Source organism: Empidonax traillii, unplaced genomic scaffold (genome assembly GCF_003031625.1).
Source record: "Empidonax traillii isolate 1590-97213 ecotype Southwest subspecies unplaced genomic scaffold, ASM303162v1 scaffold881:size300156, whole genome shotgun sequence".
Lineage (NCBI taxonomy): Eukaryota > Metazoa > Chordata > Aves > Passeriformes > Tyrannidae > Empidonax > Empidonax traillii.
Window position 1 is genome coordinate 210,194 of NW_020956074.1, and position 14,268 is coordinate 224,461.

The window sequence follows — 14,268 nt, forward strand, 5'->3', positions numbered from 1 at the left end:
GGGGACCGGATTTCTCTTTATTTAACATTAATTCACTGAATTAATGGATCTGGATCTCTCCCTTAACATCTTCTCTCCCGGCCACATCAGGCACTGGAAAACGAAGAGCTCCAGGTTGAGGCAAACCTGGGAGATGGGAATAGGAATGGGATTGTGGGCTGTGCAGCTCTGTCTGTTGTCCTTGCTGAGTGGGGCTGGCAGGGTTGGGGGTTCCCCCCGCCCAAGTTAATTTAATTATTTAAATTATTTACACGGGAAGGAACGCAGCGAATACACAGAGTATCCTTGGAGGGATTCAGGAGCAGCTGGGAGCACAAGCGGATCCCTGTGGATCCGGGGCCAGGCACAGATCCAAGGGCAGGGCCAGGGCCAGGTCTGGCAGCAGCTCTAGCCCAGGGCTCAGGCCCAGCTCCGGGTCCAGGTCCCATCCCCTCCCCACTAATCCCATTTTTACCCATTCCATCCCCATCCCATCCTCTCTAATCCCATTCCCCTCCCCTCCCACCCCATCCCCTCCCAAGCCCCGCCCCCTCCGCGCGCGCCCCCCGTAGCCCCGCCCTTGGCTCCTCCCCCCTCCGCGCGCAATCCACGCGCCCCCGTGCTGCCTCGCGGGAAGGGCAACTCGCGCATGCGCCTTCCCCACCCCTTCACGCGCGGGGGGGCGTGGCCAAGCGTGCCCGCCCCCTCCCCGCGCCCTCCGCGGCGCCGCGACCTTTTCCAAGATGGCGGCGCCGCGGCCGCGCCCGTTGTGCGCATGCGCCACCGCTGTCCCCCTCCGGCCGGGCCGTGATTGGCCGCGCGCGCGCCCGGTGAGCGCTTCCGGGGGGGGGGCGGGGCGGGCCCGGGATGCGCCCCGGGTAGTCCCGGTACGGAGCGGCACGGGCGGCACCGGCACAGACACACACCCGGCACACACCGCACCGCCACCGCCACGGGGCTCCCCGATACCGCCAGCGAGGCAGGCCCGGGGGCTGGGCACCGGCGGCTCTGCGGTGCCCCGGGTGCGCGGCCGGCGGGGGCTCGCCGGTGCATGGGCGGGGAGGAGGCCCCGCCGGGCCGCCGCCGCCGCCGGCCGTGAGATGAGCGGAGCGCGGCGCCCCGCCTAGAGCCGCCCCGGGGCCGCCGCGGCCATGGTGAGTGCGGGAGCGGGCGCGGGGCGGGCGGGGGAGCCGCGACCTGTGTCGGGGGTTGCGCCCTCGGAGCCGCCCCGGCCACGCGAGGGGAAGGGCCGGGGAGGCAGGAATTGCTGCCGGGAGCGCTGGTGCCGGAGGTGTGGGGTGTTACGGGTTTTCCGGCCTTGCACCCGGGGAGGGAGTGCCCGGAGCAGCTGTGGCTGCCCCTGGATCCCGGGAAGTGTCCAAGGCCCGTCTGGACGGGGCTTGGAGCAACCTGGGCTGGTGGAAGGTGTCCCTGCCCGTGGCAGGGGGTGAGACGAGATGAGCTTTAAGATCCCTTCCAACCCAAACCACTCTGTGGTTCAGAATCTCCGAGTTGCCGTGTTGGCCTCCACTCTGGCCTTGGAGAAGCTGCAGGAATGTCCTGGATCCTGTACTGGGGCCTGGGGCCTTCAGCGTCAGCCCCGTGCAGCCTCAAGGAGAGATACAGGGGAGATGCAGCACACTCTGATTTGCACAATCTTTTTCTCCCCTTGATAAGAAGCCAGAGGAGCCATCTCTGATCCTTTGGGTGCAGGCAGAGCCCGGCTGGGAGGTGGGAATTGCCTCCAAGGGGGTCGTGGTGCTTCTCACTGTCACCACACCACAACTGTTCTGATTTCTCCTTGTTCTACCTACAGGGAAGCCAAAAAGACACACTTTGCAGTTGGTCAGTGAGTGGAGAGGTGTTTTCAGCAGCTCAATGGGAATCTTCCTGCCCTGTCTCCCCCAGAGAGTCCCACTGGGCACAGAGAGTTGTTTCTGATCTCATTTTCAACGCCTCTCTTGCTTAAGCTGACTTAAATGATGCAGGGTCAGGCCTTGCACCCCTTTTCTTCTGGAATTTGGGGGTCTTGGTTGTGAATTTCTTCACTTACCAACTGAAACGATCACGCCTGCTCGTTGTTTGCTGTGCTGCTTCCCAGTCTACTGAAACCTTGCTCTCTGGAACCCATTTAAGCTGAATTCCATCAGGCCCCAAGCCTTTCACTCCTGGGGGTGTGTGGGTGGAGGATGGGCCTGTCTGCTCAAGGTGGGCTCCTGATGGGTCTGCCACGTGCCAGGGGGCTTCTAGATTTACCTTCAGCCACAATTTTGAGGTGGATTCATCTCAGTGAAACCCCCCCCCCCGAGTTCGAAAAGATGAATAAACGTTGTGGTTTGGAGGACTTGGCAGGCCACTTAAAATTGCAGGTGGCAAAAGGGCTTCTTAATTCTCCCCCCCCGCCTTGAGATGGGTACACACATTTATCCTCCTGAATTGCACCGTGTTTGCTTCTTTTTGCCTTCAGCCTCCAGCATCTGGCTCGGCCACAAGGCCTGCCTTGGGAAATGGAAGCAGTCACCAGGCTGTCCTGCACCATTCGCTGTTGTAACTCCTCATGTGACTCCTGGGCGAGATTTTCCTGCTGCTCCCATTTCCCTGGGCATGTTCTGCTGCCAGTGCACCTCCTTCCTGGAAACAGTTGGGAAAGGGGGAAGATGAGCTGCTGGAAGGCATCCTGGGGACAAGTAAAACATAATTAAGCTCTGCTGTCAGGAACACAGACTCACGTAAGCAGATGTTTTTTTTTTCTTAGTGGAGTTGAATTGGGTTGATCTGGAAGGGAGTGAGCGGTGATGAATTAGAGCTTGATTAACTGGGGAGGAATTTTGAGAGGAAATTGTGAAGTGTGAGCACCCAGCAAAGGCAGGAGTGATGCACAGTGAGCTCAGAAGCTACACATGCTGTAGAACAGGTGCCCATTTGCTGGGCTTGGATGCCACTAATGGCTCAGAAATCTTCATGCCACCGTTAAAACTTAGCTTCAGAGGCAGCTGGAATCACTCTTGGCTCTGAGGTGTTTGTGAAGAGCAGCCCTGCTGTGCTGAGCTCTGGCCATCCCTGTGTGGTGGTTCTTGAGCTCTAAACACAGAGTAACCAAATCCAACCTCAAGCTTTTCTCTCCTCTCATGGGCCACAAATGTTTATTTATTGTTTCCTGCTCAGCTTTTAGGATCTTTCCAGATGATTTACCGAACAGCTTCGAAGTAGATATTATTTGTGGTACTAATCCTTGAAGGCATTTGTTTTGTCTCATGGCTCAGGTAGGAGCTCCTGAGCAAACCAGTCACCTGGGAGCTGCATCTGGAACTCCCACGTGAGACCGAATCCTGGTGATCCCCTCTTAGGGAATGTGTTCTTCAGTTCTGTGGGATTTGTGTTCTGCCAGCAACGAGGAAAAGGGGCTTCTTGCAGGAAATGCTGCTGTGTGAGGTGTGGGATGGGGGGTGTTGGAGGACGGGCTCCTCACAGAACACTCCTCACACTTCCTTCAGGTTGTCACCGAGTGTGGAGCCACACAGGGAGCAGACAATGACAGTGGCAGCACAGATCCCAGGAATCCTGTGTCCCCGTTCTGGGTGTGACAAATATAGCTGCAGAAATGGGAGTAGGCAGTGGTTGTCTGTAGCCTGGATCTCTTTAAGTTTCCCACAGCAGCATCCTTGCTTTTCTTTTACAGCCTCTATTATCACCTTCCCGGTTTTTTGGCAGGAAGTGCTGTCGTATTCTTGCACTTGAAGCTACCTTGATGATGGTTTAGGCCTTCCATTCACTGAGGAAAAAAGATTGTGTGGATGGCAGCACACCCAGGCAGGTAACACTGGTGAGCCACAGGGTATCTGGCACTCTTGGTTGCCAAGGAGCTCCTGCTGAATTACCAGAATAGCTCCTGTTGGCTCTGTGTGTCAGAGCAGCTGAGCTGCTGGCCTTGGGCTGGATCAGGTCTGTGGCAGGTGAACCAGAGCTGCTTTTGGGATCACTCCTGATGTTGGCCGTGCAGATGGCTGAGGATGTCGTGCCAGGAGGCAGCAGCAGCTTCTGGCTCTTGCAGGGCCCCTCTGCCTGGTGCAGGAGACATTTAAACTGTGCCAGGGCTGCTCTGGCTGCTGATGGAACACGTGAGCTGCAGGGATGGCAGGAGGTGGAGAGGATGCTGATGTGGCACGGGCAGGAAGTCCTGGCACGTGGTGAGGTGGGCTCTGCTTCAGGGGAGGTGTTTGTGCGAAGAGGGAGCTGAGTGTCCTCCCTCCCTCCCTCCCTCCCTCTCTCCCTTCCTCCCCTCAGTGCTGGCTGATGTGCAGCACCAAAACTGCACCCCTGTGGTGGAGCCTGAGGTTCTGAGTGCTCCCTGCACACCTCCTGTATGAACAGCTCAGCACTAAAGCAAACCCCTCTGTGCAATTGTTCTGACTCACAGCTGAGCAGAGCAATGACAGAGTAGGAACTCAGCAGTTCCGACCCCAGCTCCCACATCTGCCTTCCTTTTTGGACTGGCAAGTCATGTTAGAACTCTGTACCCCCCCTGCTCCAGTTGTCTCCACTTATTAAATCGTTCTCACTGGAGGTGAGACCTAATGCTGGTGATTTTTTTCCCATCTTCTCTATCTGTGCAGCTCTGGAGAGGAACTGAGGCTGTAGCAGGAGAGCTGGACTCTGCCAGGGATGCTCCCCCCACACACAAGAAAAGCTTTTTCTCTGAGGAAAACACCTCATTTAGCAGAGTGGTTGCCCACAATACCTTTCAAGATCTGTAATAACCACAATACATACATATTTCAAAGGCTTGGATGGCTAAACTTAGGCTGCCCCGTCACCAGGAGGACGAAAAGGGTGTCAAGGTGAAATTATTGAGCCTCAAGGTTGAGCAAGGGAGTTTGAAAAGCTCATTTCGTAGATGATGCTGAGGGATGGGTGGTGGTGGTTGGAATTATTTCAGTGGAAAAGCACTAAAACCTGGCAGGTACCGCCAAGCTCATGCCATGGGGTTCAGCACTGCCATTGCTCCTGAAACCTCCAAGGAATTTGGGTTGTGTTTGGTGAATTTAATACACATTATTAGGTGTTGTCCTTTAGATCAGGGAGAAGCAGCTGCTCTTGATGTTGTTGTATTTCCAACAGGTGTTAGTGTGTGCAAAGTAGAAGAGAAAGGAGCTTTTTTTTTTTTTTTTTTTTATGTACAGACTGATATGTGTCTGGTAGAAAGTGTCCTAAAATCCTTCCAAAATCTCTGTATCAATCAGCAGATATTTCAGTATTTCCTGGTAGTAATTATATTTGTGTTTGGGTGACTGCATCCCAGGTGTTAACATGGTAACCTTCTCCTTTTAGAGACAAAAAAAAAAAAAAAAAAAAAGGCTTTTGCTGCTTTGTTTTATCAAAATAAAATTCTTACAATCCCATTTAGATCAAATAATCCTTGGAACCCCATTTATTAAATGTGCAGCCTGTGCCTGTTCTCCTGTGAAGGCCTCGCTGTTCCAGCCAGAGTGTAAATATTAACGGTTTGGTGCAGGAAAAACAGTTGGCTTTTTCCTCCTGATTCTGATGGTCAAGGACTTGCTTGCTCTTCCAGGGTGGTGTTTGTTGGTCTTCTGGGGAGAGCCTCTGTCCTCTGGAATTTTGGGAATGATGCAGCTTCTCCTGGGCTCAGAAGCACCTACAGCTTATGAAAGGTGTTCTGGTGGTGAAACAACTCTTTTCCAATCTTACCTTCCCTCCACACACATTTTGTCCCTTGTTCTGCTTTCTGCTTACAGTCAGGATACTCTCACTCCACCAGAACTCTTCCAGGCTCTTCTAGCAACACCACAAATTCCTTAATTTTCTCCCCCAATCCCTCCTCTGTGTGGATCGTGCCTAGAATTCCATTTCTCTTCCCATTTCCCAACACTTTGCCTTCATGCTCCAGATTACTTTATATTTGTTTCAGCATCTCCAAGTTGGCAGCTGGATCTCTGGGTGTATTTTTAGCAGTTTGCCTTAATATTTTATTACAGCTTTAATGCAGCGTGGATTTCTTCCCAAGAGGGATTGTCCTGATTCCTTTTTGTCCCCTCTTTGGAGAAGGAAGCTGCTCATCTGTTTTGTGTACTGGCTTGTCAGGATGCCAAAGCCAGCTCTGGATGCAGCTTTCCAGAGGAAAGAGTGAGGGTTTGTTTCTTTTTCTGCTTAGGAGAGAGAATTTTGCCCGAAAAATCTGTGTTGTGCTTGGTTGGTTCTCTCCTGCTTCAGTGGGTAAGAACAGCACAGGTTTCTTCTGCGCTGCAACACCCTCCCCGTTTTTCGGGATTGAGGGCAGCTTCTCCCATGCAAGTTTGTCCCAGTGCTGATTTTCCTGGAGCAGTAGCTGGTGCTGGAGAACTGGATGTTTAAAATCAAGGTCTGGAGGGGATAATGTACAAACAGCTGCTCTGCGTGGCCGGATTTGTTGTTCCCCACGCTACTACTACCCTGTTCCCTTTGCTTGTGAGGGATAAGATGGAATTTTCTGCTATTCCTTTTGCAGTTGTGAAGGAAACAAAGAGGATTCCATATTTTTTGTGTAGTGGAATCATTCCTCGTTGGAAATGAGGTCTGCTGGTGTCATATACTGGGTAAGGTATAATCCTACCCCCAGATTTGCCCCAAACCTCGCACTGATGTCACTGTGTGTAGCCAGGTGTTGGGACAGATTTTTCCTAATGGGAATGGGCTTAAAACTGCCAGGCAGAAGTGGATGTTGGAAGTGGACTTGGAAAAATCCCAGGAGGATTTGTTTTTCTGCAGCTGCCTGCTGAAGAGTTGTTTTTTCTTACATTCACTTTCTCTTTTGCTTGTCCTAGTGCTTCCCATTTTCAGCTCCACATATGTGCAGACTTCCAGGGACTCCTTCACTCGGGGCTGCAAACAACTGTGATTCAGAGTGTTTCTCTGGATATTCTTGTGACTTGTCTGTAGGTTGAGATAAATAAGGATTTCTTTGCAGCTTCTGAGAAGTGTTTTCAAAAATCTGTTAATGTATCTTGGACTCAACTGATCCACAAACACGTTGGGTTCACCTTTCCTGTCACTTGGACATCTTTTTATCTGCTGCTCTCTCTGGTCAAAGGACTTGCCACACTTGAACAAGTGGTGAGGAGCAAGTTTTTTAGCGTTTTTAAGCATCAGATACTCGTCTGTGAGAGCAAGAACAGTGTTCTCTGTAGGGAGACTCATTAAACCACAGGAAGGACATAAACATGTTGGAGAGAGTCCAGAGGAGCCCACGGAGATGCTCCAAGGGCTGGAGCCCCTCTGCTCTGGAGCCAGGCTGGCAGCACTGGGGGGGTTCACCTGGAGAAGAGAAGGCTCCAGGGAGACCTGAGAGCCCCTTGCAGGACCTAAAGGGGCTCCAGGAGAGCTGGAGAGGGACTGGGGACAAGGGATGGAGGGACAGGACACAGGGAATGGCTTCCCACTGCCAGAGGGCAGGGTTAGATGGGATATTGGGATCCCTGGGAGTGTCCAAGGCCAGGTTGGATGGGGCTTGGAGCAACCTGGGCTGCTGGAAGGTGTCCCTGCCCGTGGCAGGGCTGGAAATGAATGAGCTCTGAGGTCCCTTCCAACCCAAACCATTCCATGATTCTACGATAGTAGTGGGTTTTTTTTAAGCAGACTTCAGCTAAAAAAGCCACACTTGGTACCTTTTGTAAGTTCATGTGACACACTGCTGCTCATCTTTTGCTGTCCTGGAACATCTGAGTGTGGCCTTTTCCCATCTGCCTGTTTAGCAGTCGGGTTAATTGACCTAAAACTGCAGGAAGTGTTCTCCCAGTGGGTGAAGCTGCCTTTGGGGCAGCCCTGTGGTCCTGCTTGTGCAAGCCTGATTTGCTTATGCAGAGAAAAGGGAAGTGATTTGAAGCCTGTGACCATGGTCACAGAGCTCCTGCACTAGCACTGCCTTACAGGAAAGGCTGGGATCCCTCTCCAAGGTGTCCCAGGCTGTGGCACATTCCAGGAACCAGGAAAAGTGAACGGATAGGCTGAAGCACTGAGTTTGCAAGCCTCATCTTTGGCAGAGGTGTTTCCAGGCTCCACTGCAAAATTTTAGGTCAGTTCTGAGCTCTGGGAGAGAACCAGAATCACCTTGCAGTGTTTTAACATCTGGAAAGTGGCACGTGCCCAGCTGGTCACCCTTGGCAGATGCTCAGCCTTGTGCTGTGCCTGAAGAACAGATTTTGCTTGGTTGCTTTTGCTGGTAACGCACAAAGTGAAAGTTATTACAGTGGTGGCTTAAAAAGTGGTGGCCAGCAGCTCAGAACTGTGTGAGCTACTGAGGAAGATCTGATGGCCGTGGCTGGACCATCAAATTCAAGTTGTAAGTCCAAAAAGTAACTCGAGAGGCACCTGGGCCTACTGTGCTTTGGTGATGTGCAGGACATCGATCTTGAGGAGGCTGGTTTGGGCACTTCTGCATTTCTCAGCTGTATATTGCTGCTTTAGCAACTGCTTGTTTGGGAAAATAACTGTGTTGCTAAGCCTTTTCCAGCAGCTAAACCACAAGAAATCAATTAGGAAGTCACGGGCACGTGACCGAGCGCCGGGGACCCAGAAATCGTTCTTGGGCTCGTCTTCAGCACGAGCGTGGCTTGAAACAGCGCTGTGTCAACCTGCCTTTGCTTATCCCAGCCTGCTCTGATTATTTTATTCCTTTGGTGGGTTTCTAAGAGCATTTTTAGGTGTTGAAGCGAATGGAACTGCTGGGTGGAGGGCACTGGCTGCTGGGCTTGGTTATGTGGGTTAAGAGTTACTGGTGTAGAAAGGATCATACTCAGACACTTGAGCCTGTTAATCAAAGTTCAACCTTAAAACCTGATGCCTGGTTAACTGAACCTGCCTGTCCAGGACGATTTAAGAAATAAGATCCCTTGGGTATTGGAAAGGTGCTGATTACTCGTGGAGCTGGCAGTGTTTCAGGGAAGATGATCTGTGTCCTGGTCGATGCCTCAGGTTGTCACTGCTGGCTCTGCAGAGCCAGTTCCACGGTGCTCAGACCCCTGGGGTCGTGTTTAATCCTTTGCTGATGTTTAAACTAAGCACTTTGATTCCTGGAGTGCTGCCTGGGGTTCCTGAATGGGTGAGCTGGACAGGCAGGAGGGCTTGGAGCAGCTCTGGTGCTTCCCCGAGCTTGGGCACCACGGGGAGATGGAGAGGAGCGTCGTGCCTTTATTCCTGTGCCAGCTGCCTCGAGGTGCAACAGCAATCTGGGACTTTTATCCCACAATTCAAGCAAAAAATCTGCTAGAACAGAACAGAACGGAGTTTGCAACATCCCTGTGTCATCAGTGAACTGCTGGAGTTGTGGTCAGTGAGTGACCCAGGTGAGGGAGTCAGAGCTGCCACCAGAGATCTTGACACGGCACCGGGAGCCTGAACTGCTCTCAGAGCACAGAGCGAGGCCAAGTCTGGTTTCGGTTCTTTAAACCACAAAAACATCTCTGAAATGCAACGAGGAAACTGAGAGTGAAGGCTGAGCCCTGTCCTGATACCATCAGCAGGGCACTGAGGGGGAGCACGTATGCTCTGGGCTCCTCCTGGGAGACCTCTGAAAAGGAGATCCTGGGAATTGGTGTGAAACCCCAAACTTCGACAGTTATTGGTAAAAATGATTAAATCCAGACACCAACACTGCCTCGGAGCTCAGAGCTCTGCCTCCCCATAGCGTGTGTTCATCCTTCCTGGAGGAAGTGTTGGGTGCCCTACAACTCTTTTAAAAACACTTCATAATTCTGCTTTTGTGCCTAAAAATAGTAGTGCACTTCTGCCACGGATTTCACTGCTCTGAGTGACCCAGGGCTGCTGCAGGAGTTCTCTGGAGTGGTGATCCTGGCTTTTGTCCCCCGTAAAAGAAGGCTTGAAACCATCCACAGGCTTTCTGAGAGGGTGATTACTGATTTCCTTGTTGATTATCATGTTAGGGTTGGGGCAGGAAGGGGCTCTGAAAGGCACCCTGGTAATTCTTAAATAAATAAATTACTACCTTAGCACATATGCACGTTAGTATTGGTAATACTAATAATACAGAGGTGTATCATTGAGATTATAAAAATACAGATGGAAGAAAATTCAGCAGCTGGAGTGTAGTTGTTTGTGTTTTTATATGTGTGACTGCACAACATGGGAAGCAGAAAGCTCTGAAGTGGGAGAGGATGGGACTGCAATTAGCAAAGGAGGGTGATAATGAGTTATTTTATACTAGTGCTGTGCATGAATTTTCTTTTTTCTTACCCCTATGCACTGTCTGCTGGTGGCATTACAACAGTTCCTGCTGGGAATGCATCCAACAGCCAGGTTTCACTTGGTGTCCCTCCTCTCCTCTCCTGCAAGAGTTGCCCACAAGCTGGTAGATGTAGCTGAGAGTCATTTTAGCAGATAAATGTGCCAAGATCCACATCTCGATAACCGGGAGGAGGCTCAGTCGTGTGTCTTGCACTGGAGATGGTGGGAGAGGGGTTGGCTGGGGTTGGGATGCAGGAGAAGGCTCCAAAAAGCGAGGAAGCTGGGGAGAGATCTGCATTTGGTGTCAGTGCACGTTGTAGGGGGGTTGGGGGCTGGTAGGTGGTAGATACAGTGTGGAAAGGGCCTCGGCAGTGCAGGTACTGAGGGGAGGGGTGGAACGGGAGTGGGCGTTGGAATTAAAACCACGATGGGTACAGAGGGTGGTGAGTAACAATTCCCCAACAGAACTCCTGTCCTCTTTATTTAGAGATGCAGAAGGGGTTCAGTCTGCAGTGAAGTGCAGCAGTGCCAGGGTTTTTCCCACCTGCCGCCGGAGGAGGTGTTTGGGAGCTTTGTGTAGTGTCAAATCCGTTCTTCCACCTCAGGAAGGTGTTCCAGTGCTGCCTGGGGGATGAAGTCACCTCTGTAACACTGCAGCTGCAATTAACATCTTACTAAAAAAAGCTTGGGGGAGGGATTGCCTTAATTTTTGGCTCGGAGTGACACCCATTTCCAAACACATTAGGAAAAAAAACCGAACTGCCATAACCCTCTTACGGGCTGAGCTGCCGTGTTTAGAACGTGGTTGGTGTGATCTGTGCTCTAATGGCAAGCATTAAAAGGTGAACAGCTTGTGTTTTTATGGCAGAGGCATTAGGGAAGAGCTTTCCCCTGAACGAAACAATCCCCCTGGAGAACGTAAAATGAGGTAGAAAAATAAAAGAGGAAACGAGCTCTAATGGAAAAGTGCTGGTGGAGAAAATGGAGATGGCTTTAGAAAGCACTTCTTCCAGGTACTCATTTTTTAAGGGGTGGATTGGCTCTGGTTGTATGCAAACTTAAATTAGCACTGAATTATCTATTTGTGTAAATGTGCAGTTGCCTAAATTGAAATCCAAAGATCATTCCCCCGTTGTTTGGTGGAGCTGGATGAGTAACTCAGAGTAACTCAATTCTACCTGAAGACTTTAGTCAGAGTCTGCAACCTAAACCAGGCTTGTTCTGGAGTCAGCAGCAGGGGACAAAGATTTTTGCTTCTCCAGAGCCTTACTGAGGTGCAGTCTCAATATTGAACAGCCTGATAGGCAGTAAGTTGGCAGCTATTTTTTTTTCTCCCTAATCAGCAGAAATCATAAACGAGAAATGACTCACACAACTTAAAATGTAATTGGAGGTAGCCCTGAAATCAGCTGGTGGTGTAAATCCTTCTTTTGGTGCTTAGGTGGATGGAGAATCACTGAAGGTGCAAGTTCTTGGTAGCAAATCGTGTGTTTTCTGTCCAGACGGAGCTGTTTGAGCTGGGAACCTGCAGCTGTTCTGGTTGTATGAGGAGGGCATGGAAGGCTGGAGTCTGCAGATAAATGGGATGAGTAAACAGCTACAACACCTCCCTTCTGATAACGTATGGAACACCCTTAGCAAACTTAATGAGGGGGAATGGGATGGGAAGGACACAGATTGACAGTGTCTCTCTGCCTCACTTGATCCGTATCAAGTCATACTCGGATCACATGGGGGCAATTCCAGGAGGAGCAGGCCTGTGGCACAGACCCAATCCAGCACAGCAGCGCTGAAAAAGGCCCATTCTGGGGATAATCAGCTGTGACACACCTCTGAGATGTTGTTTTGACCCAGTTGCCGGGTCAGAGTGTGGATATCCTCTTGGAACGTGGACAGTAGCCGTGGGTGTGTTGACATTTAGCCCTGTTTGCTCTCACTGAGGGAACCGTGATGAGGACATCACCTCTGCCAGAGGATCTGCTGAATTTGGCATCCAGGATCCTCCCTTGGTGGGGCAGAACTCAGCCATAGTGTTCAGGCAGTGGAGCTGGTGTGGATGGTGAGGTCTTACATCTTATCTCAATGCTTTTAGTGAACTGCAAAGCTCTCCTGGTCAGAAGCTCACGTTTCTTGCCCTGCAAACACAAACCATAGAACTGAGTGCATTTTCCTCAAGTGGTTGGCAGAAGAGAGAAATAGTATTTCCTGAGGGTTTGTTCCAGCCCTGGCAGGCACTAGGGGTAAGAGGAGTCAGATTTTACACTTTGTGAAGGCAAAAGTATTTCTGTTTTAATAGTTAAATATTCAGTGATCCTTGTGAAGGTGAGGCAAACAGCCATTACCCAGAGTGTCTGGAGTAAATTCTGCTGCTGACGGTCCCGACTTTCCTTGGAAACCTTTAAAACTGGAATTTGTGTGTGTCCCAAGTGCCTGATTTTCAGACCAGAATCTGAATTGTGCCACGCTGGTTCTGGCTGCCCGTGGGGTGGGATCTTGTCCTGAAGCAATCCTCAGTGTCTGTGCTGCTCCGTGCCAGGATTCATGGCATTCTCCTCATGGCAGTGCTGATACTTCCCTGCCCCTTTCCTCAGTGCAGAGCAAACACAGAGCCTTAGAAGAAGGCAAACTCACGATAACATGAGCAGGAACTGAGAAAATATTCCAACAGGTCCTCCAGCAGCTCTGCTTTGGTTGGAGTCTCACCAGTCTGCTCTCTGGGGTGTCTGGGTGCAGAGATCTTCCCCTGCAGCTCGTTATCTCAGCGGCCTCGTTATCAGGGCCTTGGCTGGGGAGGTGGGTGATGACCACGTGCTCCAGGATCTGATGAACTTGAGGAATCCCCAAAGGCTGCAGCAAACACAGATCCTTTCTAACCCAGCCCGTGGCTGGAAGGGGATGCACAGGCTGTGCCCACAGGTAGGGCAGACCTGGGAGGCTCCTGCTTGCGGAGCCAATCCTGGGCTGGGTTTTGATTACTTCAGACAATTTTTCCTTCTTCACCTTGGGCCTCTGGGACAGCTGGGAGAAGTCAAACAAGAGAAGAAAACAATCTTGGAGGTCATGCTGTTTCTTTGTGCCCAAGTTGGCCTTGGCTGCTGGACAGCCTGGGCTTTTTGCGTGAAATGTTTGTGTCGTGCTCCCTGGTTTATGTTTTTCTGCTGTTGACATGTTGAACAGCATGAGGATGGTGTTCTGCTGGGGAAGATTAAGTGTGTTCCTAGGAGGAGGCTCTGTCATCTTCCAAATCTCAGTGCTGAAGCCAGCAGAGGACGTGGCAGATGCTCAAGATTTATGAGAGCTCCGTGATTTATTTCCAAAAGTAGGAAATAAATCTTGAATCTTGGGAAAAAAATCGACTTACCTACTGTTCCTGAAGGACTCAGTTAACTCTCCAGAGACGATGGAGCTCTGCCATCCTGTGAAGAACTAAGAGTTCTGTGTGAATTGAGGTGATCTTGATCTTTTCTGGTGGAAAGCGGAGTGCGAGAACAGGGGGAATTTGCATCAAATGGATCTACCCAAGGTTTGGGAACTTCTCTTGGGGCATTTGCCACCTCTCTCTTGGAGAGCTCTTGCTCTTGAGTTGGTTTTCCTGGGGTTAAATCTAGTGGGGAGGGTCTCCTGCTGCTTGGCCCTTGGGAAAACTGCTCTGTGTGGAAATGGGAACTGGCAGCAGCCTGGAGTGTTCCTCGGGTTGCCCCACGTGCTCATCTGTGCCGAGGGCTGGCAGGAATGGGTTTTGTTTCTGTTTTGGTGTTTTTTGAGGCAGAACTTTCGGTTTTCTTTAACAGTTGACTTTGTTCCTGTGCAGAGGATGATTGGGGCTTGAATCTTGATGTTTATTAGCGATAGAAGGAGTTGCAAACATGAGAGGCACACAGCTAATGGTGTGGTCTGTACTGTAGCAGGACTGTTTCTAAGGCTCTTACCCTGCCAGAATAAAACCATCCCAACTCCAGAGAGCTCCAGAATTATAGTGACCCTGCAATGGTTGCATGCTAATCCTGATAATTTTATTTAGAACTTAAAAACACTGAGCTATAACTGATGATT

The 14,268-nt window shown here is 51.0% G+C and overlaps 1 protein-coding gene across 1 annotated transcript in view; it reads left to right on the forward strand.

The window, feature by feature from the left end:
• The first annotated feature begins 976 nt into the window (after positions 1-976).
• The window catches only part of XPO6 (exportin 6), a 55,256-nt gene continuing 41,964 nt past the window's right edge, over positions 977-14,268 (forward strand). Inside the window, exon 1 of the mRNA XM_027902479.1 lies at positions 977-1,133. Coding sequence (XP_027758280.1) covers positions 1,131-1,133 — 3 coding nt within the window. The 5' untranslated portion in view covers positions 977-1,130. The remainder of the gene's footprint in view (positions 1,134-14,268) is intronic.